Below are 27,984 nucleotides of genomic sequence, written 5' to 3' on the forward strand. Positions count from 1 at the left end.
ACTGAGATTTCTTCCTCTGTCAACCCAGTTCCCGGTAGGATGAGCTTCCTAATCTAGAACTAGTAGAACAAGGTTTCAGCTGCTGATCAGTCCACCATACTGCTACAACTACCGACTACTTTTACATCCGATCGGCAGCCTTAGCAAGCACATACAATAGCACACAGCTCTGTAGTCTGTCTCTATGCTGTATCCTCTTGTCTCTCTCTCTCCTCCTGCCTGTCTGTCTGTCTGTCTGTCTGTCTGTCTGTCTGTCTGTCTGTCTGTCTGTCTGTCTGTCTGTCTGTCTGTCTGTCTCTTTGTCCGCCTGTCAATTCTTTGAGAGCAGTCGAGTGCTCCAGCTGTACTGTGCATGCTTTACTCACATGTATACAGTATAGCAATCATGATCTGATAGGACCGATACACCGATACAATGTGCATTCCCCCGCCATCACTGGCCACAGACTTATATACCTGTAGAGTCGTCCACTCCTTGTTGATCACGTGGTATTACATCTCGTGTATGAGCCACTGGCACCTGTTGCTTGTGCGGTTGAGTGTGTGCCTCTGCTTGTCCGGTAACTCTGCTGCCTTCAGGGGGCAGTGCACTCTGCTGCGGCGTTCTTTCTACGGCCTTTCTTCTTTCTTCTACACGGCCAGTGTTTGTGGTTGACACCGTCTGTGCTTCATAGTCTAGCCGGGATGATGCTTGCCTACGTTGCCGTTCTTGGCTCTGCTGCTGTGCCTGGATACAATGTATGTACCATAATGTGCAATAGCACCAGTGCACAGGATAACCATTTTGTGGGAAAACTTGATAATGACTTTCCTTCAGATGCAATCATGGAACACAAGTACCCATGGAGGGCTTCCAACACATTCATATATAAAACACTGCCGGGTTGAAATACATGCAGGAACAGTGTTTTGGAAGGATCACGGGTCACCATAACTATGTGGTACATGCAGCTTACCTCCACTTCTCTGTGATTCTGTTCTTGTTGACTTAGTAGCATCTGGAAGCATAAGAACGAATCCACCGTCGAGATATTCTAACCATCCGAATGCCAATAGTCTGACGGACAGCACATGAATCCTCAAATCATGGCTTGGAAAGACAACCCGATCGGGCTTGGTCCACTATGATCCATTCGGCAATAGGGCTTGGTCCACTATGATCCATTCGGCAATAATTGTACATCTTCATGCCTCATATGAACCCCCAAACCAGTGCTTGAAGGGAACTGTGGCAAGGGAATGGAAGGGATGCCTGCAAGAAAAGTCTGCAAACTCCATCGCTATGAAAAGAAGTATGCAGCATCCATAGGTAGAGTAAGTATGTACCCGCGTAGTGGGTGGAATGTTGTGCAGGTACAGTCGTGGCCAAAGAAATCCGACCCGCGAGTCAAAAAGTAGTGTCGCATTTCCATTTCCATTGCATCATGCACGGTTCGAAAATACATCCGAGAGCCACATAGGTCGCATGAGCCTTGGCGCTGTGTTCGGCTCACGGGTCGGATTTCTTTGGCCACAACTGACTGTACATAGCGTAGGTATGTGTGGTGATAGCCATGTAACAAATGTGCGGTAGATGTTGAGCAAGAACTACTTTGAAGGAGGTGATGATAATTTGACAAAAGTCTGGATGACTGTCTGGCAGCCACGTTGGCAGTCTGCTAGAACTAACCTGCTGCATTTTAGAGCGATACGTATCCTCAACATCATTCAGCCTTGATCTCCACTCGTCTTTTTGGCTTTCCTGCTGCTGCTCCATCTTGGACATCTTAAAATAATAGAAACAGATATAAACACAAAAAGCAATTTACAAGCTTCATACACCTGGAGGATCAAGAACTGCATTATCTCATCTACGTGTAGGTAATACCCCATAGCCCCAGCATTATGCAAAGCTATACTCCAGCCACACGCTCTCTTCTATTAACACTGCAATAATTCAACTCATTTCACAATATTACGTTTCGGCAAATTGCCTTCATCAGGTTCACGAAGCTTCCCCACTTTTACTATATTCCAGCATTTACTGCAATAGATCTCTTGCCGAAAAGAAGATGAATGTGTTATCTACAAAACTTGGAAAAAGGCTAACCTGCTCTTTCATAATGGCTTTCAGCTCAAGTATCTGTCCGGCCTGTTTCTCACGCTCCTGCTTCACTTCGAGAAGCTCTCTTTCCTTCTCCAAGATGTGAGATCTCCTTTCGTGACGATGAGCCCGGCCAGCTGATTCATCGCTATCTGAGTTTGCATCCTTGGCAAGAAACACCCATAATAGAACACAATTCAGCTATAGTCACGGTACTTGTGGCAATAGTACACAGGGTTCTAGGCAGTAAAAAATAAAGGGGGGGGGGGGAGGTTGAGGGAGTGGGGCAGGGGAAACAAGCAGTTCATCCATTTTTGTTGGAGAATGGGGCAGGGGAAACAAACAATTCATCAATTTTTTCCAAGTCCCAATATTGGCTTGTCACACAGAATGCAACATATGGGTGCAGTGAGCACCCGGAACGATCTATTTGTGCAATTTTCGTTGTGTAAACCCAAAAACAGTAGGGGGAGGGGGGGATCAGTGTAGGAAGGGGGGGGGGGGGGTGCACCCCCACCCCCCCCCCCCCTTAGTACATGAGATCATAGAGATTTTACAGAGTACTCCATGCCTTTGATATCCATACGCATACGGTTTTCCAGTCATGTGACAGCAGGAGTGTCAATATCCTAGCGTGATTGCTAAATTGGTGAAGGCCGGGGGGGGGGGGGGATATCTCAGATTGGTGCACGCTCGAGGGAACGACTCAGTCACTAATGGAATTTCTGCAAGGACACAGCATACCTTATTGTAAATACACGCATAGCCTTACAGAGTATGCATTCACCACCTAATGGCACTCCACACTCCGCTCATGCACAGTGCAGCTTTCAGTGCATAGCGTATTTTTTTAGGAATCTTAAATATTACTAGTAGTGCTTTCAAATACGATAGGGCTTGAAAGTGATGTCATCAAAAGGAAAAAAATAGATAACAACTGGGTTATAGGATCGATCAACTCTAAGCATAGTGAGGTATTGTGTCTGTTGGGTTGGCCCTCATGTTGGACGCTTGTGTGACCTTTTCGGTAACACCAGTGGGTCACCAGGCGGGAAGCCCAATCCTGTCGCTATCGCCGGGTGTGTCACCTGTGCTGATGATGCGAAGGAAACCACCCAAAACGTGTATGGATCTACACAAGATATGGATCCCAGTGAAGCTGTCAGCATTGGCAGGGCTCTGGCCTGGCTGCAAAATAGTACTTTTCAAGCCCTATTGTCTACTTGTCACATACAGATCAGTAGAACACCAACCTCAATGTCACCGAGGTTTGTTGATCTTGATCGGGATGATCTTGACTTGCGTATAGCGTCTTCCTGGGCCTTCTGTGTTGCCATGAGCTGTTCAATCTGAAGTTGTAGTGGCTGAACAACTGCTTGCAGATTAGCCTAAAGAGCATGGAACACATTGCAAAAATGCAGAAGTTTGCACACAGCACAAAGTACTCAGTAGTATATGTGAGTAGACTTACTATTTGCACAACTCAAGTGTGCGTTGACAAGCTTGGGAAAGGAGAAATTCAACTTTGTTGGTTCGTGTTGCATCGCCGCTCTTGTGGACACTGCTCCCAGACTTGTGAAAGCATTGCCAGGAGTTGTGCAATATCACACCGGCAGGACCGATACACAGTAGCTGATACAGGAGCTGTGAACCATACCAACCCCGCACAGGCAACCCGTAGACATTACTTCGAAGTATCTGCGCACACAATTTACATCCCATGTGGTAACTTTTCAAATTCAATGCTCGCAACTCGGAATGTGTCCTAAGCAACAAACACCACTTAGCTAGACAACAAAGTAACAGGAAACGGCACCTGTTGCTCCAAACTCTTTGAAGAATTCACAGTTCTCATGTTCTTTACTGGCTAATGCTTCTCTATGATGTAGCCTGAATCCAGCACCATTCTGCTAACAGTACTCTGAAACTGGCAAACAACCGGATTAAAATACACACCTCGTGTCTTTGTTTCTCTTGCCTCGTCGCTTCTTGTAGTGCTTGTTGATGTTCTTTATTCAGATCAGCTTCCTGTACAGAATACACGTACCCACAAGCAAGAAAACTATTCTTAGCCATGAATTATATCTAAAAAATTAATCCCATTGCTCAGCACTCACCACAATTGCGCAAGCCGAGGACAAGGCAGGTTGGGGACGACACTCGTATGAGGAACACGACGAGGCGAGAGAGAGAGAGAGAGAGAGAGAGAGAGAGAGAGACGAACGACAAGGGAGAGTAAGAGAGAAGGAGGGAGGGAGGGAGGGAGAGAGAGAGCTAGACAAAGGGAAGTTATGGCAAATGTGGGCGTATAAGCAGCTACCCAGGCCAACGGAACATAATGTGCCATACTGGAACACGGGAAGCTATGTGTACGGGGTGCAGGCCAGCAGGGGGAAAGGATGTTCGAGGAAACAATATGTGGAAGATGTGGACCCGACAGACAGATGAAGAAGCTGAGGTAACATATGGTTGGTGCGAGCATGTGTATCGAAGCAGTCAGCCAACTCACCCGCTCTTCAAAGTTCCGACGCATCCTTTCCTCATTGTCCTGGAGGCGTTTCGTGAGATTCTGAACCGAATCCTGAAGACTCGATACTTGCCTAGCAGCTTCTTCTTGCTTCAACTTGTCGTCTACTGAGGCTGTGCTGTGAATAGTGTGGGTACAGAGAATATGTAGTTGGTGAGGAGTTCGGATACAGGCAGTGGCCAAGGTAATAGACTAATTCTACCGTAGTATTGCCATACCTGGACTGGCGATGCGTTTCTCCTGGATGGGGTGCAGCCATGGCAACAGTCGATTTGGGTATAGCAGCTGAAGCAGCAAAGCGAGGATGGCGGCGCTCCATATGACCGTGAAGCAGCGGCTCATTAACGAACTGTTTGGGACAATAAGGACACTGTAGTCGACAACATCACACACGAGCACAGAGATGTGTGTGAGTTGGATGTTGAATTTCACAGAAAACAAGACACACTTCAATCAAGGTCGCTAGTATCTGTATTACCTGCTGGATGTCGTTGTCGGTTTTTAGAAGTGATTGGAGCATAATGATGTTCTCCTTTCTGTTCTTCATCTCCTTCTTGTAGGACTGCAGCTTCTTCTGAGTTTTCTGCAGGAGAGCACTTGTGCTGGCTTCTCTCTGAAACATAATAGGAACATGATAAGAAGAAGCGTCATATTTCCGCAACGAGTATAGCCTGCTATCAGACAACATTTCAAGCAAGTATTTCTGCAGAGAGTAAAGCCTGTCACTCAACAGAAAGCAAGCGTAGCAAGATCCTAGATTACAGGCTTCTATTTCTATTTTTAATGAACTCTAAGATCTGATAAGACTTTTGAAATATGGTTGTAGTGGGTACCTGTCCTCACTTACTATGCAGTATATATATGTAGGACTCAGTATAGAGTCCATGCACTATATGATGTCCAGCACCCTATATAGAGTCCATTGGTCCAAAATCCACTATACAGAGTCCAGGAGTCCACTCAGTTTTGATCAGCTTCAACCTGCCGCGCAATCCCCTATAAGGAGTACACTTTTTCTACCAGTCCCCTATTCACAGTCCAGGAGTCCAGTTTATCCAGTCACGCCGTCCTGTGTGTTGTGCCCGAAAAAGAACAAACACCTTTTCAGTTTTGCTTGCCTCGTGGCAGCGCATTCCTTTCTTCGCTTCAGCCATGGCTGCCGGTTCTGCTGTGAAGTTGCTGACAGTAATCTGTCACGAGGTAACCAAGGAGGATAAGGAGACGTTCAAAATCAAATCTGGAAAGCGTCTTGTGGTTCTCTGAAGACGTCTCATCAGTGTGCGGGGTGAAAGCAGAAATTGCAGAACGAGAAAAGTTCAGCACAGTTCAAATCTGACGAGTCAGGTACACTGACACTCTCTTTCGTTCGACGCCACAAGGATCCCCTGTTTGGCTGGCCATTGCTGCCAGTAAGACGTTTGAACGGTTTCATCAGAGCGAGGGATGAAAGCAGAAACCGGAGAAAGAGAAAAGTTCAGCACAGTTCCAATCTGACGAGTCAGATAGTACACTGACACTCTCTTTCGTTCGACGCCACAAGGATACCCCTGTTTGACTGGACAAGAGCTGCCTGTCCCACCGTGTCAAAAGGCTGTCCAACTACATGGCAGGACGATGACTGAGGTAAGGATGCTTTTACTCGTTTCGATTGGTCTGCTGTTCTGTCGTTATGCTTGAATTTTTTTCCATTTTCAAGGAGCGTATCGCGTTTGTTTGATGTTGCTTGAATGAATGCCCTAAAAGTAATCAACCTCTTCGTAATAGTCCTCAAGGACTGCAAGGACTTTGCATCAATCGTATACGATCGTCTAGCTATCATCAATTATTATAATTATTTCATGAGAAATGTATTTTTATCCCTGTGATAATTATGTGAAACTCCACGACACTCTTCCTCTAGTATGATGTCAAAATACAATGGGATCCACAAACGCAGTGCCAGTGTACTAGTAGTAGTAGGAGGATTGCTTGTATGCCAATGACAAGAAAAAGCTTCTCAAGCTAATACTCGTATTCCCTGAAGTAACCGTTTTGATGTCACGAACATGACATTGTGTCAGTGAAACTGCCTCGTGACAACAAATCATTGTATTTCCATCTTGGGGAAGACTGACTGACGGCAACGCTGTACAGATTGTTCAAATCATCTCATTTCAATTTAGTTGCAGTGAAGTGAAACACTGTGTACACTACATGTATGGTGATGTGTCTGTGCGTCTTGAGTGTGCACAAACGATCTTATTCCTTGTATTACTAATAGATTATTGTCCCCACCGTCACCTGTTCACAGGTCTTTGAGTGGATTGATTTTCATTGAGCATCACATTTGTTGAGAACTTGGTAGTTGTGTGCTCCCATGCATCATTACGGTAATAAGCGTATCCTTGTGCTATCTATTTGTTGCAGGTGTGCTGATCTTCAGAAGCTTGCGGAACTGAGTGCTGCTGAACATTTGCATGGCCATGAGCAATGGTGAAGCTTGCTATTGCACTCTCAGCATGTGCTAGTATTATGCTGACTACTGCACTATGTTACTCTCTTACACTACTACATGTATGTAAACGTGCGTGTACCCGTCCCTGTATGCATTAGTTTCGTATAATTATTTGTTATCCCTCTTGACTTTACTTGTAAATGGGTGGACGTTTGCATGGCTGTTGGAGTTGCGTGTGCATTGTGTCTCTACTCTTTTCTTAGTGTTTTCTTGGCGTTGTATAAGTTTGTGTGTGTGTGTGTGTGTGTGTGCGCGCGCAATAATTTGAAAACAAATAATTAATCCTGGGCTCTCCATTATTCTCTTTCGATTCTTGTTTTTTTCTAGGTATTTTCTTGGCGTTGTGTGGGTGTGTGCATGTGTGTGTGTGCGTGCACAATTATTTGGCAACACTACATGATTGAGATATTGTAATTTGCAGCGTCTGCGAAGAGACCACTTGATTTGAGGCTGGTGTTTGTAGGCTTTTTCATGTAATGAAGTGACTGCAGTGGCGCCTCAATACATATTTTTTACCTTGAGAAGTGAATGATGTAAATGATTAAAGGGAGAGGCCGTTTTCTGGTTAATATTCACTGCTTACAGCAGATCCTATGTCTAATTTCGAACTCGATAGGGGATGCCTAATTGGCTGGACTTTATACAGGGAGTGTTGTCCACATAAGACTCTTTAATCTTTATAGTTGATTTCAAAGTTTGGACTCCGTAGAGTTGATTTTGGACCAATGGACTCTATATAGGGGTGAAGCCAATTGGCTGGACTCTATACAGGGAGTGATGTCCATCTAAACTTTGAGCTCACAGTTGATTCCAAGTTTGGACTCAGTACAGTGGATTTTGGACCAATGGACTCTATATAGGGGTTGGACATCATATAGGGGCTGGACGCTCTACTGAGTCCAACATATATACAGCTACGATTCCAATGACCTCCAAATTGAACTGTCCACAATGCACCTGATATGGTGTCCGCAGGTCAACATGTACGTTCACCAAGGGTACAGAGTAGCGGCGCCTCTTTTAAAACTACCAATTTACTGGAACTAGTAAAACATGTTACTATAACGAGTCACAAATTTAACAATTATCTAAAATACATAGGTTAACGAGAAGATACGGTAACGATCTTGCAGTCTTCAGGCTTTTCCGCACATAACACATGTGAGACCCTACAGCGTCAACAGAACTTATTATAACGAAGAAATGCCACTAGTTAAAAGTTTTTAAATAACCGACGAGGAGACAACAGTCGTAAAATAGCAATGAAAAATATCAATTGTGCACTCATAACCATGTATAAACAATTAAAATGAAACAATTCCAGAACGTTTTCGTGTGACCATCATCAGTGGAATATCGTCACATAGTAAGAATCACTAAAACAACCAGTTATATAGCTAGAGTAATTTGAAAAGAAGCGTGAGAATGCAGCACAGCTAGCGGTTATGACGATTCCTGGTTTAGTGTTATTTGTTGCGCACGTTTCTTTAAGCAGTTGCAGGTGTTGGAAGCTGTATATATTCGCACACGTGACCCTGTTCTATGCAAGCAAAAAGAAAATGTTGTAGCACTCACACTTTTTAAATAATACGCACTCACCAGTTTTTGTCCACACGCACTCACAGCTGCCACATTCATCTACTGCTACCATTCTCAGATACACTGCAAAGGTTCACACTACACGCGTTATGCATAACCGCTAGCTGTGCTGCATTCTCACGCTTCTTTTCATATTACTCTAGCTATATAACTGGTTGTTTTAGTGATTCTTACTATGTGACGATGTTCCACTGATGATGGTCACACGAAAACGTTCTGGAATTGTTTCATTTTAATTGTTTATACATGGTTATGAGTGCACAATTGATATTTTTCATTGCTATTTAAAAAGTTAGATTTACTTCCTCGGTATATTTACACATCTTACAGTAAAGCAATGGTTGGTTGGTTTTTATTATACTTTGCACATTAAAACGGGATGATGACCACTCAATAAAATGTTGGCGAATGCTTGGCCTAGAAGTGGATTACTAACCTTCGTTGCAGCACTCCACTTTTCGCGTTGTAGGCTTGAATCCTCCTTCAGCTCCTTCTGGGCATACTGCACGTCCATTCAGGTACAAAGAGGACAACACCCACAGCACTCAAATGACAAATGATACAGGAAGGAGACAATATACAATTCAATCAACAATTGCCTCATAGATGAGCAGGCCGCGGTACTTAAAAACGGCCTCAATGCGAGGAGTACTGTTTTGACTGCAGATGAACTGCAAGGCTTATGTTGTAAATACTAGGGCTGAAACGATTGTACCGAATAATCGAGTACTCGTTTGATAACTCTAACGATCGAGCAATCGTTTAGATTACTGATTACGATTATTTTGCGTTTTTTTAATTTTTAATTTCTTACGCGCAGTGCATGCAGCGCAGAGTAGAATTATAGTACACGGTACTACACATTGCACGCGCTGCATCGCAGCCGCTCAGGACGTAGTATGCGCAGTGCATGCAGCACGAGTTCAAACATCGAGTACAATCCTACATGTAGTGTAGTACAACGAAGCTGGAGCATGAAGCTCGAAGGCCAAGGTCGCGTCCGGTCTACATACATAACGGCACACGTACAGTTCACACTTCACGCGAGGAATTTTACTGGTTGGATCTACGCGGAGTAAAAGTAAAATAGTTGGCTAGTTGTTGTCTGTAACGCTGCCCATTAGTGGGCAATCATGCCACATAGCATTTTTGTGCAAAATTTTGTACATATTTCCACTTTTGGCCATTCCACGTACATATTCCAGGTGCGGCCTCTTAAAGATTATAATCGAATAATCGATCGTTACGATAAAGAGTAATCGATTGGGCTAAATGGATGGTCGTTTCAGCCCTAGTAAATACTGATGTGCAGCCTGTATGAATACAGAGTCTGGGATAAAAGCAGTCTGGAGTACATAACACAATGGCACATCCAGGTAGGACAACATCCACTGCCAACCATCAATTGTTACCACTTCTACTTAGCAGTGACACTACATTGGCTCAAACCAAACAATACGAATCGTACTGCGCATTCAGTACCAAAGTGTTAGTGACATCACTCACCAGTAAACACTCCACCATCAACTGTAACAGCTTCACCACCTTCATAAAGTTCCTGTCCAGCGATGGAGATTGCTGGAAAGTGGAAGAAAGCATACCATGTGCATCCATATCATAACAAAATCGCAAATTGAGCAGCGCACCACAGCCGTGCACTTCAATGTGTGGCATAAGCATCTACATGTACAAGGAAAAGACAGACAAACATGCAAGAGCAGGGGATTATAGCTTAAAGGGGAAGTATAGGCAAACGTCAAATTTTCACCAGTTTTAGCCTTCAGGGCGCTGAGTCGAATGGTCTTGGTCCGAGGAAACGCTCCCTTCCTCCTTTACTATGATTCCCAATCGAACTCGCCACTTCCACCAAAACTGCGTGACTGCGCCCTACCCCGAACCCGTGACTGCAGCAGCTGCAGTGAAAATATATTTGAGGTTATACTTTTAAGCCATGCTCATGCGCTCCACTCACATGCATGCAAACTGAGTATAGTACTAACCACACTATCCATGTACTGTATTCTACAAAAAGCTGTTAAAGCCGTTCTTACCTCCAGTTCTACCTCTGTTCTTACCTCCAGTTCTACCTCTGTTCTTACCTCCAGTTCCACATTGCAGAATGTCAGGTTGACAAGATTGCCTTCTAGCGCTTTGAAATCTCTTCCCATTATCACCGAGTTCACGTCTATGGAAGCTGATGTCAAACCGAGAGTACATGCATAGGAATACAAGTAGGTTTTTAGTGCCTGTGCAATTATCTACAACCACAAAGCAATGGAGCCCCAGCCAGTTGAGTTGAGTCCAGTTCAGTCAGCACCAGTGGGCGTGCTACCTTACGGCACAGGAAACCACCCAAATACGTTTGAGTACATACAAACACTGGATCCAAGCGGATCCAAAAGTCAGCGTTGTTATGACTCCCGCCTAGCTGTGACGTAGCACTGTTAAGCCCTGGTAATCCTGACACATTATGGTGCTCTGTGGCAGCATGTTCCTTCAGAGTGTACACCAGTTCTGAGATATTTTCACACAATTGTACCAGCAAGGTGTGTGCAAGACCGGCACCCATTTGACATAGAATATAATTGTTGCATGGTAGAATGGCATCGGCATGTGACAGTAAGTACTTTACCAATTTTTCTCCAGTCCAATCTATTCACCCTTGGTCGAAATGAGAACTGAGCACCTGCACAAAAGTAGAAATGCAGATTCACATCAGTCAAGCTCACACTTCACATCACAATCAGATTCATACGCTACATACATACAAGTACAGTGATAGACAGTAAGTTTTAATCTCACAATTAAGAAAAAGAACGAATAAGATATTGCTATGCATCCTTCAGAGTCTCCAACTCTGGCGGTTATTAGCAGCTTTATCCTATCAATATTAGAGCAGGCTGCGCTATATCAAAGGGTCTCCAGATCATGGCCATGCTGCCGCCAACTACCGTAATGTCGCGTAGAAAAGCAGGTGACGGTTAACGGCCGTGTAAGCCGGGGTTCAAACCATGCTTCTATTCAAGTTATGCTTCTATTCAAAACATGTGTCTACGTCACGTCAACATCAGCAGTGTACATGGTGCATGCAGTGCATGCCGCCATGCATGTACTGTGCAAGTACTTGCGCGTGTATTTGCAGAGAGCAGTGTATCTTCTGTGTCATGGCGCGCTGCGAAAACGGCTTCTATACGAGTCATGCTTTTGTACGCGACACTACATTAAGTCCCCAGATGCACGCAGCTTGCACACACAACACCAGCGTCAGGAGCACCAGGCCTTCTAGCTCCAGTGGACAGCATTTGATTGCCTGCAACAACCCGTCCTCTTATTACTTACCGGCATCACACCCAGTAATACCCTGGAACACTCTATCTGCCATCTTGCTATAACAAGAATCCCACCTCATCTGTATCAGTGTATGCACCACCAGCACACCTACAGGTAGCTCTGGTCTACACAGTACCTGTAACTGAACCCAGCTGGTCAGTTGCTGTGCATACATGTGCATGTACCAGTACTGTATATCCACTGTGGGCAGCTACTCTACTATTTCCAGCAGTTTATCACAACTTGTCATTGTCACAAGACATTAGAGAGGTTCTGCAAAACGAAAATGTGTACGAACTTTCGCTCTATGTCACGAAGTGAGAAACTTCGCACGAACGTTCGCAACTTTGGACTCGAAACTTGCATGGAACGCGAAATGAACTTTCGTAGGTGGTTTCGTGAGATCGGGTCATGGCGTACGTGCCCTTGGCGCGTGCAAACTACGAAAATGTGCAGAACACAAAGTTCGTGCAAAACTTTGTACACATTTTCACAAGGCCTGTCGCGAAACTTCCTTCGAATTTTCGTTGTGCAGAACCTCTCTAATATGTCCCGATTATGTGCCACTAGCACTAAGTCTTATTCTTAATCATATGGTGCAATCATCTGTGCGGTACATCACCTCCCCCTCCCACACTATCCTCATTGTTCACTCTCCCTTTTTTTCTCCCCGTAGATGCGTTTGTGTGGCTAACACCAGGCCATGCAGTGGTCAGATGAGCCCTACAAACCCTAGCTGCACTAGTGACCTTTTTTTTAAAAAGGGTTAAGGATTCGCCAAAAGGCATTGTTACCCTGCACCCCACAGTTCCTGTTTTGGGTGTACTCTGTCCAAAGTGAATATTTACTCATGCTGATAACCCAGACTTCGTGCTTCTATTTCGTTGTACAGTCAACTTCGCTTATAACGACATTCGGCGCGGCATCAAAAAAGTGTCCTTATTCGCGAAGTGTCGTTATACCCAAAGTCTCGTTATATGTATTACAGTTGGAAGGGACTTCGCTCTGGGCATGGAAATGCTGTCATTATTCGCGAATTGTCGTTATATCCGCAGTCGTTATTAGCGAAGTTGACTGCACAATTTTTCCTCCGAATGTACATGTACATGTGCGTACATGTAGATCTACACCATACACAAGCTATTGTGCTATATACACGTACACCTCTCGCATATGATTCTGGAAGTTGAAACGATGTGAAACATAGAATCAAAGAATGTTAATAGAAAAGAAAAAGGACCAAGGAATTACAAGTTACGTTATAATATCCACTAACACTACCAGTTACTGAACAATCAGCTCATGCGATAACATTGCACAACACTGACCGACGGTACTGACAATCTACAACTACAGTCAACTTCGCTAATAACGACCGCGGATATAACGACAATTCGCGAATAACGTCAGAATTTCCATGCCCAGAGCAAAGTCCAATCCAACTGTAATACATATGAGACTTCGGGTATAACGACAATTCGCGAATAAGGACACTTGTTTGATGCCCCGCCGAGTGTCGTTATAAGCGAAGTTGACTGTAACTGGCTAAGAGATGTGCTAGAGCTGTTAGCCAGTTAGTTGTAGAACGTCAGTACCGTCGGTCAGTGCCATGCAATGTTATCGCATGAGCTGATTCAGACTGTTTAGTAACTGGTGGTGTTAGTGGACATTATAGCGTAACTTGTAGTTCCTTGGTCTTTTTCTTTTCTATAAATTTATCCTTGGCTCTCCATCCGAGTCCAATCAAAGAATGGTGGCCTAATAGTTACAGAAAGGGTCTTGCAGTCTCCATGGTCCCAATAATTCTGTTGTTTATAGGATATGAGTGAGGACTACATTTGCAAAAGGATGAGTGAGATTATGTACCGTAGTACAATCATGTACTTGTTGGTTTGACAGCATGAAAAAAGGGGGAGGAAATAGTGACCTTTCTCCAACCATCCATGGTTGGTAGAGCCCAGTCCGTTGGGACCATTTGAGCCGTATGGGTCAGATGGTAGATGGTTGTAGAAAGGTCACTATTTCCGAACACGGTGTCCTCCACCTTGTTTCATGCTGTCAAACCTACAATATAATTATGTGAACTGAAACAAGGTTTATGTTATCATGTACTTGTACGTGAATTCACGCAGGACCACCTCCGTCTTCAGTTTACGCACCTTGAGCGTCGTGTAGGCTGCGGTCCCATTCAGAAGGGCTGTCGTCACTTAGCCCATCGCTTCTCTCCGTTCTCTGCGTAGTTCTATGTTCAGCGGGGTACGAACCGCCGGTGCCGCCATTTTCAGCTGCTGTAGTGCCTGAACGTGTGCTGCGAGCACGCCGCCGCGAAGCTGAGGCATTGTCTGTCCGTCCTGCGTAAGAACGGGACCGGCGCGCAGTGTCCGCTTCGCCGCTTCGGTGTCTTCGCCGCTCCTGGCGTGTAGCCATTGTTTTCGAGGCAGCAGCTTACTCCAGCGAGTATTCTTGCTCGTGACACGGACTACTCGAGAGGCGTTCTTTACAACGTACACAGAGCCTCCTTCTGAAAAGTTAGTGCCAACGACAGTTACGTGACCGGCTTCAATAACGTGCACATACAATGACTTCAAACTGAAAACATCCTGACCAAGATTCGGAAAGAAACTATGAAAATTAATGTTTTGCTTACGAAAATAGGAGCAGGACTACATGACTGTCAGTTTAGGGGTATGCCGTATGGCCTGCTGCGGAAGCACTGAAATGGGCGAAGCGCCAAAAGGTACACCAAGACGCGAGAAGGAAGGAAAGTTAGTTAGCGAAGTTCAAAGGTAGTCGGCTAATTATTCTAACAAAATAACCCAGGCACGTCCAACCCTTCCAGTCAAGGAAAGAAACCACATTCAAACACTTGAACGCTAGCATAATACAGTAGTCAATGTATTTTTATCTACTACCACAGTAGTACCGTGCTGACAGGTAAAGCCTATCACTTGCACTAACACTAACACCAAACTCCAAGTCCAAAGACTAGTTACCACGGTTACCATGGACCAACACCTGAACCATGATTCATGAACCATGTGAACACTGACAACAGCAGTTAGTCAGCTACTACACACTACTAGTACTACTAGCAGCTTGAACTACGCTAGATTTTTGTCATTTTTGAACATTTGAGCTGTAACTCGATGGGTACGGCCGGGTGGATTCGCGCCTTGCATGGTCTTCGTGTCACTTTTTGCTGCGTATCACCATGATCACTGGCAGCTCAGCCTATAGCGGGGATGTACATGTGCGCTGTACATAATAATAATATCTGGCGCCCAGACCGGGCTCACGCCTACATTTTACATTACTGCAGTACCGCAGTAGACCGTGCAGGCGTGCACGGACGTCGGTACCATGAATGATCAGTGCATGGACAGCATGCATGGTGCCGGCGCGGTGTCGATCACGGTACATGTAGTCACTACTACACTACATAGTACATAGCACTAGTCTGTACTCTGTACTCAGGACAGTGTAGGCAGTGGATGATAGATCTACCAACCCGCAGCTAGCTAGCGCTAGCGCTAGCCGTAGCTGTAGATCATCATCATGATTGTACAACAGTAGATCTACATGTAGGAATCTCTTCCGGTACTACTGTAGATACAAATGCACAGGGCGAATCCGAATGAATGAAAATCCGCCTACAAGTAGGTCACATTCCAGGCTTGAACTACTTTTATTTTGAAGCCATCGCCGCCGGTGTGATCGGTTTATCTACGGTCGCTGTAAGCTTTTAGTTTTTACATCCTACCATGAATACCCTAGTTCTGTAGACTTCCGACTAGAATGGCAGACTCCTCCTTAGAAGCTGCGCTGGTTATGTCGGGTTTTCAGATGTAGAGAAGCGAATTTGTCTTCCTCACTTTTACCGTCAGTAGCCCTCCAGCCTTGCCTCTGTGATTAGACTGAAGTGGCTGCGACAAGTGACCAGTAATTGCCAATATGGCAATAACAAGTTTTAGATCAGAAAACACCAGGTCAAGAGGACAAAAATCGTAGTCTTTAGAGCTTGGAGTCGAGAGGTCTTGAGCCGCCAGCCTGGAGAATGGTCGATCGACGCAGTTGAGGGCAGGTTGACTCCTATGATCGCGGATAAAATTCTGGAAGCCACACCTCCACAACTAGCTTGCTGTGGTAAAATACCTTCACCTTGATATGATCTTCATTATTTTTACACTACACATGTAGTATGAAAAATTCGGAATTTGTCAAGATTGTTTGCTAGCAATATCTTCAATCAGGCTCATCATGGAAGAAGAATCTCGCGATTTCGATTTCGCTTCTGTAGCGACTGCTGCTATGCAGCAGGCTCAACCAGGCACCGCGAGCAACGGCAGAGCTGCTAGAGACGGTGTCGAGCCTGGCCGCGCTAATCACGGCCTGGGCACTGGCATTGCGCACTTAGGCTGTGAAGGTGAGAGTAGCAGCGCAGCAGCTAGGCCTGTAACTGGCACGCCACAGCAGTACAGGAGACGACTCCATGGTGGTGAAGAAAATGAGTAAGGAGATAAAAGTAATCAAGATGTTTTCTGTCTCTAACTAAGTGCTTCTGCGTGTAATGTCATCTTCTACATCCTACATTTCAGGGGCTAGTCATAACCAAGTACTACAATCTGACTTAAAAATGCGTGACTTATCGCGAGTAGACTGTACAAGGTGTGTGGTGGTGGGGGGATGTGGGCAACATACATACCACGACATGGAAATCCGGTCGCACGTCTAGCCGCCCCAGGGCGCTGGCCATGCAGCCGTGGATAAGCGGAACATGCCTTTTGCGCTGCTGGTCGCATCGGTTCAACATGACGACGTGCACTGCACGCAGCGTTCTGTACGCGCTGAGGGCGCTGGCCCGGGTCAATCGACTGGATTTCCATGTCCGCTCGGTACATAGCCAATTCCTGATAGTTCTGCCCCTTACCTGTCTGGAGTATACATACGAGAGCTCGCTGGCAAGCAACTGGGCCTGTTTTGCATACTCAGACTTACGATTTCCCGGTATTCTGCAGCGGTTTTGCGTACTACCAATATACCAGCGTGTACATCATTGCATGCATTTTTTATACTATATGCATACTTGTATTGTGGTTGTTGACCTGCACATGCACATTGGTGGCTGGATTAGTTGCTGCAAAACACGTGTGACTTGTACTCACGGCATGATTTTTTGTGCTACATGTAGTCATAGCGTGACATGCACTCGCTTTCGTACAAGGATAGTCATCGCTTAGCTTGCGCTCACCATGCTTTTACACACTGAGTTGATCGATCAGCTTTGACTTTCCGTAGGATTTGCTCAAATTCCGTAGTGCGGACGAAGGAGTGACTTTCCATACAAATATGAAAATAATATTAGGTTGGCAGCAGTGACACGTAACTATGGCGTTTTTCATCGTGAGTAGGTTGCAATGACGGGCAGCACAGAAAGCAGGCATGGTATTTAACACCACATGACTAGTTTATAGTACAGCGTGCCGTACAAAGTGCCTGTACTTGGAATTATGTTTCCAAGGTTTCGTGATAAAAATGACTTTGACGTTTTAGTTTTCACCCTGGTCAGGGACGTAGCTCGCCCATCAGTCTGTGGTGTGGTGACCATGTACCATTGGCAGACTCGAAGCCGCCATTTTGCCTTTGTTTAGTGTGCTGACTGGACTACATTGACTAAACACGGTGTGGTGAAGCCAAGACTGGTTACCCCTCCACCCGGCCCTTTCTTGACTGTATGCAGCAGTTCTGAACCTGCACCCTATTTCTGACCTGTTTCTTTTCTTTCTGTGTCCGGTTTGCGTGCAAAGAATGGAGTTACGACCTCGCGGCACATCCCTCTCAAAAACGAGACGAAGAGTAGAGTTTAGCAGACAGGAAAGTGTTCTTGATAGCAGCATGACTATCCCAATTCCTATGCTACCAACAGCAGCAGTAGCTGGTCACACCATCTCTACCGTGGGTGCTGGTAATCTGAGAAAAGTCAAGTACAAGCGAAACGTGTCCTATCCATCTCATGAAGCTGATCATCAGGTATGTACTGCAAACATTCACTCACTCCTTTATGAAATTATTTGGATTTCACGGAGAATTTCAAAATCTGGAAAATATGTGCCTGATGAGTCATGTGGTCTGTAATTTCCTTACACTCTGCATTTATCGTATAAAAAAAACATTAGGCATCTTATCCTCTATTTTCCGGTAGCACTTTCTCTGAAAGTGTTACCTGTTCCGAGGACTCGGAGACAGCTACAAGCTACAACAATGATTGTAATAATCTACTAGCCATACCAGTAGCAGTCAGTTAGAATTCCACAGCAGTTAACTTAATGTTACCATGGTAACCACATACACTCACTGACTACTCATATACTTACCATGGTAACCACATACACTCACTGACTACTCATGTACATCATGTACAATGCCATGTGTTATACCAAACAGCAAGCACAGCAAGCACAGCAAGCACAGCAAGCACTGTGAATCAATTATCCTTCTTGTTTTTCATGTTGCTGTGACTCTGCAGCCTGGTGGAGAGAGTGGAAATGAATCGGACGAGGAAGAGGATGATGAGGAGTTTTGGAAAGAGGTAGTCAAGAATCCTTCCCGGACAGTTTGGTATAGGACCAAGCGTAAATTCCGTTGTTCGTATGAGATGCTATACACACATGTACATGCAGGATATTCAACATGATTATTGTGTTGAGTTGAAAACCCCTTTCCACTTTCTCTGTTGATACTATCAACTTAGTCTCCAGTCTTGCAACGAAAGGCTTCAATGGCATCTGTTACATGTGAGCATAAAGGCTCCTTCTTGGCAACACCTTGTTTTGACAAGGATGGGAATCTGTTCCTTTTCTTCTTGCTACTCAGGTACGTGAGAAGAGCAAAGGAATGATGATGTACAAAGCCGCGAAACAGACTACACGACTCGAAAGAATGTTCAAACGTCTCGGCAACTCCTGGGATCGCGTTCTTCTAGATGTTGTGGACCATGGTTTTGATGTTGAAGACGGACGTGATGTAAGTTAGTAATGTGTTTACTCGGTTTACTCGGTGTATATTGCTGGTGTCAGTCGCAAACTCTAACAACCCATGACATGTACACATTATACCTGACTGGTATATCATCACTCAATGACTGTTATTGTCATGTCGGCACGGTTGTATCTGTACATGTGTGCAGTACATAGTGTACAAGGTCAACCTTGCGAATAACAACCCTCGATTGTGTATGAGAAACGTGCCGTTATTCACGAGTCGTCGTTATTTGTGAGGTTGAAAGTATGCAGTCAAATTGTCACTAGATCTGAAGATTGTGTCATTATTTGCAAGTTGTTATACCTGAGGTCGTTATTCACGAGTTTGACTGTTGTAACCGACATATTGCCATGTGACATTGGTTTCTGATTAGACCAGCTCATATGCTGGTTTGCAGTCATGCTTCCTATGATAGCGTACGCTAATCCTATGACAGCGTACGCTAATCTCACATACTTCCTATGACAGCGTACGCTAATCTCACATACTTCCCATGACAGCGCACGCTAATCTCACATACTTCCTATGACAGCGCACGCTAATCTCACATACTTTCCATGGTGGCTGTGGATACCCTGCACTTGCTGTGTCGTGTCTTGTAGATGAAGTTCTCTTTGAACTTGTTACTTCATACGCATTCAGCCAGTGTTGATGCTACTGACGAAGGTGGAGACACTGCACTACACTGCGCAGCCAGATCCGGAAAGTTGGAAGCTGTGGAAATCCTCTTGCAGTCAGGCGCTAGCGTAAGTGCCATGTGTTAAGATGGCCAATGAGTATACCCATACTGGAACTTCAAGTCATCTGCCTCCCTTATAGTAGCATCATCTTATTCACTCTCGTAGTCGAATGGTGTGCTTCACTGTCCGAAGAGTGCTCAATACCCATGTAGGGCAGAGCCTTGTACACAAGAGAGAGATTGGAAGCTTTGTCACAACTCCGAGTTTCACGTATTACTACGATCATCAGGCAACTTATCCACTCTCTTGATAATGTATCAAGCACGGGGCGGTGTGCATCTGATTTACAACACACGCACACGCACACACACACACACACATATACATGCACATGCACACACACACACACACACATTCCTCGTTGCTAGTACTCTCAATCAGTATCTGGGTCAGTGTGAGTTTCAGTGTATGCATTCTGCATTTTCCCATGCTGTGTCTGTTCCGATCTCTTCAGACAACAGCCAGGAACAACAGGAGAGAAATTCCATTGTTGCTAGCGCTGCGTAAGGGACATGATGCTGTCGCTGCAAAGATAATGGCGTGTATGCAGCCAGCGCGGTAAGAGAATACCATGAGTGCATGTTCTGAACAGTACCGGGAGAAACTATGTAACTATCTGTTTGGCTAGAGCAAAGTGGAGAGGTGTATGGTTTTCATAGCAAGTGGAGTAGTATTCGGTATGTCAAGATTTGGAAAACTGGCACTATATCAGTGCAGTTGAACTCAAGTTTAGCAACCCTAAAAACCATGTTCAGTCTCAGAGCCACAGTAATTCATTACAAACAGTTTGATAACCAGATAGTGGAAGTGATTTTTACTCAAAGTCTGCTTTCTGTTCTCACTCTGTTTGCTTTGACATCTTCACATACATTCCCAGCGCTAGAATTCAACTCCATTTTAATTATGACTTAATTAATTAAGAGCTAGATTTCACCTACATATCCAGTGCTAGAACTCGCAACTCACATAACTGCCAATTTACGTGTCATTACTTTCACCATACTCCATGATTCCTGCTGGTGATGTCTGTCTGTTCTGACACTTGATGATCTGAAGACATGAGAAGAAGTAGGCAGGAAGTGCCTTTCATGGAGATTGGTGGCTTGCCGTTATGTCTAATGTGGGGTTGATTATGTGTTTGTTTGGCTTGAATTCAAGGTGAACACCTTGTGTGTGTGTGTGTATGTGTGTGTGTGTGTGTGTGTGTGTGTGTGTGTGCGTGTGCGCGCGCATGTGTGCATGGTGTACATTCCTGTGCAGCGTCCGTGACATTTTCATAGCCCATGGGAATGAAGACTGTGTATACAGCTTCCATCATCTCATTGAAGAGAAGGAAATGAAGGTATGAGTTACATCTGCTTCAGGGTCTTTGGATGTGTATGTATTTTCTTCGAAGGAACCTCACATTCATGTCAGCAAGTATCAAGTGTGCAGGACACATTTACAAGTACTTTACCAGTATTCTATCTGCTGATTGATGCTGTGACTGTTCAGGAGAGTTTAACTGCAGCACTTGATTGTATGGTAAAGAAGTTACATGATCAGCCCAATCACTTCAAGTTCTTCCTTCAAATTCTTGACGGTGATAGCAATGGCAGACATCCGAGAGACGCTCAGTTCACTGGCCGTACAGCTCTGCAGCTAATAGCCAAGTTTGGCAACAAGGTAACAAAGGTTCTGTTAGACGAATTATTCATCTTTTCAACTAGATGTGTGATGGTAGTTATCAAAACCTGACTGTGTATGTATATAGAAAGCAACTTATCACATGCTATCCTGCTGACCAGGCGGGCAATCGTGACATCATTGAATGGCGCTTGCGGTACTTTGACTGCAGACGGCAGTGTATCACAATGTTGTACGGATCCTGCTCTGGCACAAATGGAAGCAATTTGTCTCGAGAAAGTACTGGTGAGTCAGCTATTGATAGATGCCTATGTTGTCACTGTTGTTCATTCACATTATTCATGATTGTCTATATAATAGAACCTCTCTTTTCCTGGTGCCTCGGGACCGAGAATCGTACCTAACTCGGAAATTCACTACAACCACAAAGTATGTGATATGTTATTCTCTTCAGCTGTGCTCACTGGTCCAAGATCCATAAAATTCGCAGATATAGACGGGAAGAGATGAGGGTTATTATCGCACTTTCTGACTGCTTATTATCTTTGTAACAGTCGTGGATAGTTGCTTCTTATCTAGTTTCCATGTGTTTTCTAATTCTATTTACAAACGGGAACAGTCTGAAGAATAAATTGACTGTCACCACCAGGACTGCAACCAGGGACCTCACTGGTGGCCAGCAATGCTCTACCACTAAGCTATGGTGTAGTCCTCATCCAAGCAGCGATCATTCTACATCTTCTTCATTATGATGTAATTATGTTTGTCGCCTTACCACTGTTGTCACTGCTGTTACTGCTGCTGCTGCTGCTGCTGCTGCCGCTGCCATCACCACTGCCCCTATTGCTGCTGTTGTATGTGCATGTGTGTGGTATGTTGTCACCAGGATGCAAGCTGCAGTCTTCTCCCTTTATGTCGTTGTCATGTCAATGGCACTGATATTTGCTGGCGATGCTGTTGATCCAACTCAATACCGATCTGGACTGGATATTTTCCGTGCAATTTGTGAAGTTCTCTCCGTACTGTTCTGCCTGTATGGCCTTGCAGCTGAATGCAACCAGCTATACAAGTAGGTTTCTCTGGTCTGCATCTGTATCTTAGTTGTGTGTGTGTGCTAAATTGTTACCGGATGGTCTGTAAGGCCATGACTGACAAGCAGATGGTACCAGGTTTAACTCCTGTTTGCCGGGAAGGATTTTTCCTAGCATGCTGTGACCCACAGGTTTCTGGGAACTATTGGCTTGACACAAGAGTAACATGAATACATTGAATGGGCCTTTTGGTTATTGACTACATTGGATGATCTCCTGAACTCACACGCACCATTCTAGAAGTGGCGTGTGCACATTGATCATGGATGCTGGTGGTATTCCTTGTGATGCTGAAAGGTCGATTTATCTGACTCTTGCATGTCAAGATGCGCCAATGCAAGCGAGATGGTTTGTCTACATTATCTAGTCGTCTTCTTTCATCTTATTCAGTACCTCTGATAGGAAACAGAAAGGCAGATGTATAACTGTCATACAATGGCTGTGATATATAGCCTGCATTGCAGGTCAGGGTATGGAGCATGCGTGCTCCTCTCCCTCCTCCCGCAATGGGCCCCATAACCTTTACGGCAGGGGGTCAACAAGACCGGACAGGGCAGGTGTGTGTGTATGTGCACACGCATGTATGAGTGTGTGCGCGGGCGCGCGGGCATACATTCACGTGCATGTATATGTGTGAACGCATGAATATGTTATGGCATCCAATTTAGTATGCGTGAAAATTTGACTCTTTTGTGACCTTGTGCAGGCATCGAGGGGATTATTTTGAAGATCTCTACAATTATGTGGACGTGACGTCCTTCTCACTTATCCTGGTGGTCATTCCGTTGCGATTCACAGACTCATCTTCGCAGTGGACTGTGGCTTCGTTTGCCTATGTTGCAACTTGTATACGCTTCTTCAAGTATACATGTGCTTTTCGGTGAGTTATTAACTACAAGTATTCCTTATCACGAGTTGTTTTGTTAGTTGTCAGTGCTGAGTAGAAGCACTATTCTTGTTGCTCTCTCATTTCATCGGCCCATAACGGCTGGATACCATTCACCTGGATAACACAAGCCTATTGACATGCAACGTGGGCCAAAAGGTACATAATCTAATCGTCCTTACACTCTCTTGATTATCTAGTTGAATTGCCAAGGCTTACTTACGGTTGTGGACTTGGCTCATTGACCCTTTTATTCACCCTATTTGCACCTTCATGTAAGCTGCATGGCATGTGTTTGCGTTTTTTCTCTCTTTTCTGTACGCGCAGGAATATTGGTGCTTACACGCAAATCTTGGGCCGAATTGTTCGCATTGACATTGTGCGCTTCATGATCATCTTCTGCATATTTTTGGTGACATTCTCTGGATCATTCTATTTGGCTCTGCGGGGAGAAGAGGAGGCTATGTTCAGCCTGAAGGAGAATCGCACAGTGACCATTTCTGATCTTGATAAACCTGATTACTACCACGCAAGGTACCATTGAGTACATGTATATGGTGTTAAACATTTCATGTACAAGCGTTCCGATACATATTATAGTATGTTTTGAAAAATGCATTCGTACCTCAGACTTCCAACAATACGCAAAACCAGCTTGCCTCCGATTTCTTACCGCCACTCTGACATACAGCAGATCCGGTTTGAGCAAACTTGGATATTTCCAATTTTCAAGCTCCTGAATTCTATCTTGCCGATTTGAAACTGCAAGTGAATCTGCACCGAATGTGTCCTAATGTGTTCTATTTTTTTTAAAACTTGTATTTGCATAGGTCGTACCCTGAAATATTGCTGACTGGCCTGCGCATCATGATTGAGAGCGAGCCAATTATCGACTACTACGAGCGCTCCAGCAAGCTTGGGTAGGTCTGATGTGCTTGTGACCATTGTCTGTACTCTCTAGGCCTATGTCTTATGCATACAGCACGCCGGGGATGGACTGAACCACAAGCCAAAAGCTGTCATTGAGCAAGTCTCAGTTGCATCTTTGAGTTTGGTGATTTAGCTGCGAATGATGGCTGGATACCAAAAACATCATGATCAATGTAGTGTTGTTTCTCAGCACTCTTTGCCGGTCGGTTTTCAATTAGAAGTGTTTCTAATTCGTGTGTGTGTGTGTGTGTGTGTGTGTGTGTGTGTGTGTGTGTGCACATGTGCACTGATTCGTGGGTGTGTGTGGATGTGTGTACTTGTACAGATGGCTTGGCATAGTGCTGATTCTGCTCTTCATGTTCATCGTGATCGTAGTCTTGCTCAACATCCTCATTGCACAGCTTTCTGACACATACCAGAATGTACAGAGTGATGCCCAGAGAGAGGTGGAGCTAAACCGTGCCTACATCGTAGGTCATGTGGAAAAGAACAGTCTATTGTATAAGGTATGGATTATGCTACTACAGTACTACAGTACTACAGTACTACAGTACAGTCGGGTGCTGAAGATTATGCTGCTACAGTACTGTCGGGTACTGAAGAGAACTGGGGGGGGGGGGGGGGGGGGGGGGCAGTAGTCTCATAGCCTAGACCCGTCGTAGTGTTCATGTGCTACCGTCTATGCGCAGTGGAGTCACCGTGTGTATATTGGTATCCTGTGCCTGATGAAATTCTAAGCTGTTCGTTCCTTGGCACCCGACAATACTGTACTGCTGTTATGTGTAGTACTGTGATCCTACACAACACTACAGTACTGTGATCCTACACAGCACTACACGTCTCAGAATTCAAATATCTGACAGTATTGGTATGGTCTCTCATGACTATACTGCCCTGCTGGCGGACGCGATCATGAACTCCTTGATGTACCTGGTAATCACTTCCACTGACACCCACCTGGTATTGGGCAATCAGTTTGTTGTGAAATCCACATGCACATACAGCATTTATTGAGCTCAGTCCCTGGAGTAGACCATGACCTCTAAAGTACTGCCGATAGGCACAGTGAGCATAAAGATTTGGATTACCATTCATGCCCAGACTGTCCCACACTGTCCCATGTAATGTTTTGTGCTATTTTTTAGAACCTACTGGCCACAAACTACAAGCCGTTTGTATGTGTCCGCGACCCAGTTAGTAAGTTGCAGTTCTTCCCACAGTTATACGCACGGGTAGGGGAGCATTGAGTTTCTTTGGTGGTTTCCTCAATACTTCAGACATAGCTACTGCTGCTGCGGCTGCTGCAGCTGGCGCTCCTGCTGCTGCTGCTGCTGTGGTTGCTGCAGCTGGGATTGCGGCTGTAGTGGTGCCGTCAGTGCTACTGCTGCTGTTGTTGCTGCGAATGCTGTTGGTGATGGTGGTGTTGCTTCAAGTGCTACTGCTCATGGTGCTCTTTCTTCACCTACTTCTCGAAGGTTCTTTGTTTCCAGAGAACGTAGTTGTTTGTAATGCTGGGTAGTTCTACGGTATGCTGTCTGTTTTTTTTTTTTTTATGTTAGACGTTCTCGAGCGCTGGGAGTGTCCACCGTTAAATGATCTTCATCGACAGCTGCATCGCATGAGTAATCGTCTTGAACACTATGACTCATCATTTGTAACTTTGGAACACACACTGTCTCATCAAACAAGGGTGCTAGAAGAGCTCAAGTAAGTAGGCATACATGCTATAAGGGCCTTTTCTCGCTTGCATTAAAATATTCGCGTTGATTCCTTTTGGTCACTTCTCAAGTTACTACTGATTAGGAAGTGTAGTAGTATCTTTGGGACTAAGATAGGTAAATGCATAATCTGATGCTAGAATCTTGCTGAGGTTCAGGCAAGGCTTGCCATAATTATGCATTGGTGTACACTGATACCACACGTGAATAGGTGCATGACAACAGCGGTGATGTTTTGTTTCATTCTTTGCCGTGTTCTGGCCTCGGTAGTACATCGTAGATATAGAGACCATCTGAGAGGAATTTATAGAACCATAATCAAGAAGAGATCTGCATGCTACAAGATTATTGTAGATTATTTTAGCATTACCGCGGATTGGGAGATCATTTATACCTAACAAGTTTGAAATAACTCAGAAGTAGCGACAACCTCGGCCATTTGAAAATAAACTGAACCGTCCACCTCTCCACACCGCGCTCTTGGCCCACATTCACAACACCACACCATAGCGGCGAGGAAGTTCGTTCTTGGGTTTGAAATAGCTAGCTGTCCGGAGATTGCCAATTACTTCACTACTGTACTATCACTGTGTTTTGTTCTTACTTTGTATGCATCAGGACGGTGTGCATGGAACAGACTATGAAAATACAACGACTGCATCGCAAATTGAAAAGAAGGAGAGGAACGGAGCATGGCGTCAGAACAGGAGCCTCTAAGGACAGTATAACATCGAGTGATTCAGAATCTGACAGCGCACATGGCACCCGCAAACTTGAGAGTGAGGATGTTGAAGACGACGAACTAGGTGGTGTTGTTCATACAAGGCACGGCGCAGTTACAAGTTCCAGTGCACCCATTGCTGCTAGTGCAGTGTCAATGGGTGTAGCTGCCTCCTACCAGGCAACTGTGTCAGGAATTTTGCCTGGGTTTGCCGCGCACCGCCAGAGACTGAGTGAGCTACAAGAAACAACCGGCCATGCTCAAGCGGCATCATCACATCGCCAAAGATCCTACTCTGCGGGTGCGGCTGAATTGCACCACCATTCAAGATCACCACGGCAACTTCATCAGCGTGATAGAAGACATTTACAACCGTCAGCTATTGCAGCATCTCGCCATGGTGATCACAGCTCAGGCCGGTCTTCACCAAAGCCAAGAGATGCCAGGGAATTGGAACAGCGCAGCGCAGCCAGGACCAGCACTCTAGGACAAAGCCCAGCCAAGAGCCCAGTACCATCCATTGAGGTGCATCCTCAGCATGAATTTGAAAATGATGAATCTATCGTCTAGCTGTCTGAGTCGCCGCTTTCTGAACAGCTTTGAAGTACACTTAAGTACATTGAAGTACATTGAAGTATATTGGAGTACAATGTACATTGAAGTATAGTGAAGTACACTGAAGTATTATTGCTTACGTGTCACTAGTTGGGTGATACAGTGTTGATGGTTTAAAATGAATTTTCATTTTTTTCACGTCTGCAAACAAGAAACAGATACCAGTAACTAGGAACAGCATAGTTTCTTATCACATCATGCCGACGTTTGAGTTGAACTGTTCACACAATAACCATGCACAGTTGCCGTGCACTTGTGTCTGTATTTCTTAGGCTCTTCAGCAATGTACACTAGTGTATGTCCCATGCCATTGTGACCTAGACCAGAGTTGTGGCATTGAACACATGCATGCACATTGAACTTGAACTTTGAGATTGACGCTATGACGTTGTGCTTACTGATGTTTTTTTCTCGTATCATACACGTAGTTCCTTACCCCCACATTACAAAATACGTATGTAGAGAAAACAAAAATATGAGAATATTAGGTTTCGATGAATTTGAAGTTCTACCAGTTCCATTATATTAAATACAAGTACTTGAAGTACATGGACTGTACAAGTATTAAAAGTAAGTTTCGCTCTTC

General features: G+C 44.8%; 2 protein-coding genes and 1 long non-coding RNA gene across 4 annotated transcripts in view; 2 read left to right on the forward strand and 1 right to left on the reverse strand.

The window, feature by feature from the left end:
• Positions 1-14,899, reverse strand: part of LOC135809059 (cilium assembly protein DZIP1L-like) — a 35,978-nt gene extending 21,079 nt beyond the window's left edge. For both annotated transcript variants that reach the window (XM_065322319.1, XM_065322318.1), the window contains exons 1-14: positions 14,193-14,899; positions 11,336-11,389; positions 10,803-10,897; positions 10,210-10,281; positions 9,140-9,205; positions 5,089-5,223; positions 4,829-4,980; positions 4,593-4,728; positions 4,040-4,111; positions 3,337-3,471; positions 2,090-2,248; positions 1,670-1,765; positions 957-998; positions 457-727 (exon numbers count right to left, since the gene is read on the reverse strand). In XM_065322319.1, the coding sequence (XP_065178391.1) occupies positions 457-727; positions 957-998; positions 1,670-1,765; positions 2,090-2,248; positions 3,337-3,471; positions 4,040-4,111; positions 4,593-4,728; positions 4,829-4,980; positions 5,089-5,223; positions 9,140-9,205; positions 10,210-10,281; positions 10,803-10,897; positions 11,336-11,389; positions 14,193-14,460 (1,753 nt within the window). In that variant the 5' untranslated portion in view covers positions 14,461-14,899. The remainder of the gene's footprint in view (positions 1-456; positions 728-956; positions 999-1,669; positions 1,766-2,089; positions 2,249-3,336; positions 3,472-4,039; positions 4,112-4,592; positions 4,729-4,828; positions 4,981-5,088; positions 5,224-9,139; positions 9,206-10,209; positions 10,282-10,802; positions 10,898-11,335; positions 11,390-14,192) is intronic.
• Positions 5,497-7,537, forward strand: LOC135810788 (uncharacterized). The gene is made up of 2 exons (XR_010552393.1): positions 5,497-6,233; positions 7,017-7,537. It is a non-coding gene; the product is annotated as an uncharacterized LOC135810788 (long non-coding RNA).
• Positions 14,900-15,702: 803 nt separating the features above from the next.
• On the forward strand, positions 15,703-27,983 carry LOC135809061 (uncharacterized). The gene is made up of 17 exons (XM_065322320.1): positions 15,703-16,541; positions 17,838-18,060; positions 18,557-18,619; positions 18,904-19,053; positions 19,674-19,817; positions 20,266-20,369; positions 21,072-21,153; positions 21,306-21,476; positions 21,649-21,722; positions 22,324-22,506; positions 23,235-23,408; positions 23,742-23,948; positions 24,245-24,334; positions 24,670-24,850; positions 25,490-25,541; positions 25,904-26,051; positions 26,681-27,983. Exons 1-17 carry the CDS (start codon positions 16,291-16,293, stop codon positions 27,351-27,353), a joined length of 2,970 nt encoding a protein of 989 aa, XP_065178392.1. The 5' UTR covers positions 15,703-16,290; the 3' UTR covers positions 27,354-27,983.
• Position 27,984: the final 1 nt, after the last annotated feature.

This window comes from Sycon ciliatum, chromosome 2 (genome assembly GCF_964019385.1).
Source record: "Sycon ciliatum chromosome 2, ocSycCili1.1, whole genome shotgun sequence".
Taxonomy (NCBI): Eukaryota; Metazoa; Porifera; class Calcarea; order Leucosolenida; family Sycettidae; genus Sycon; species Sycon ciliatum.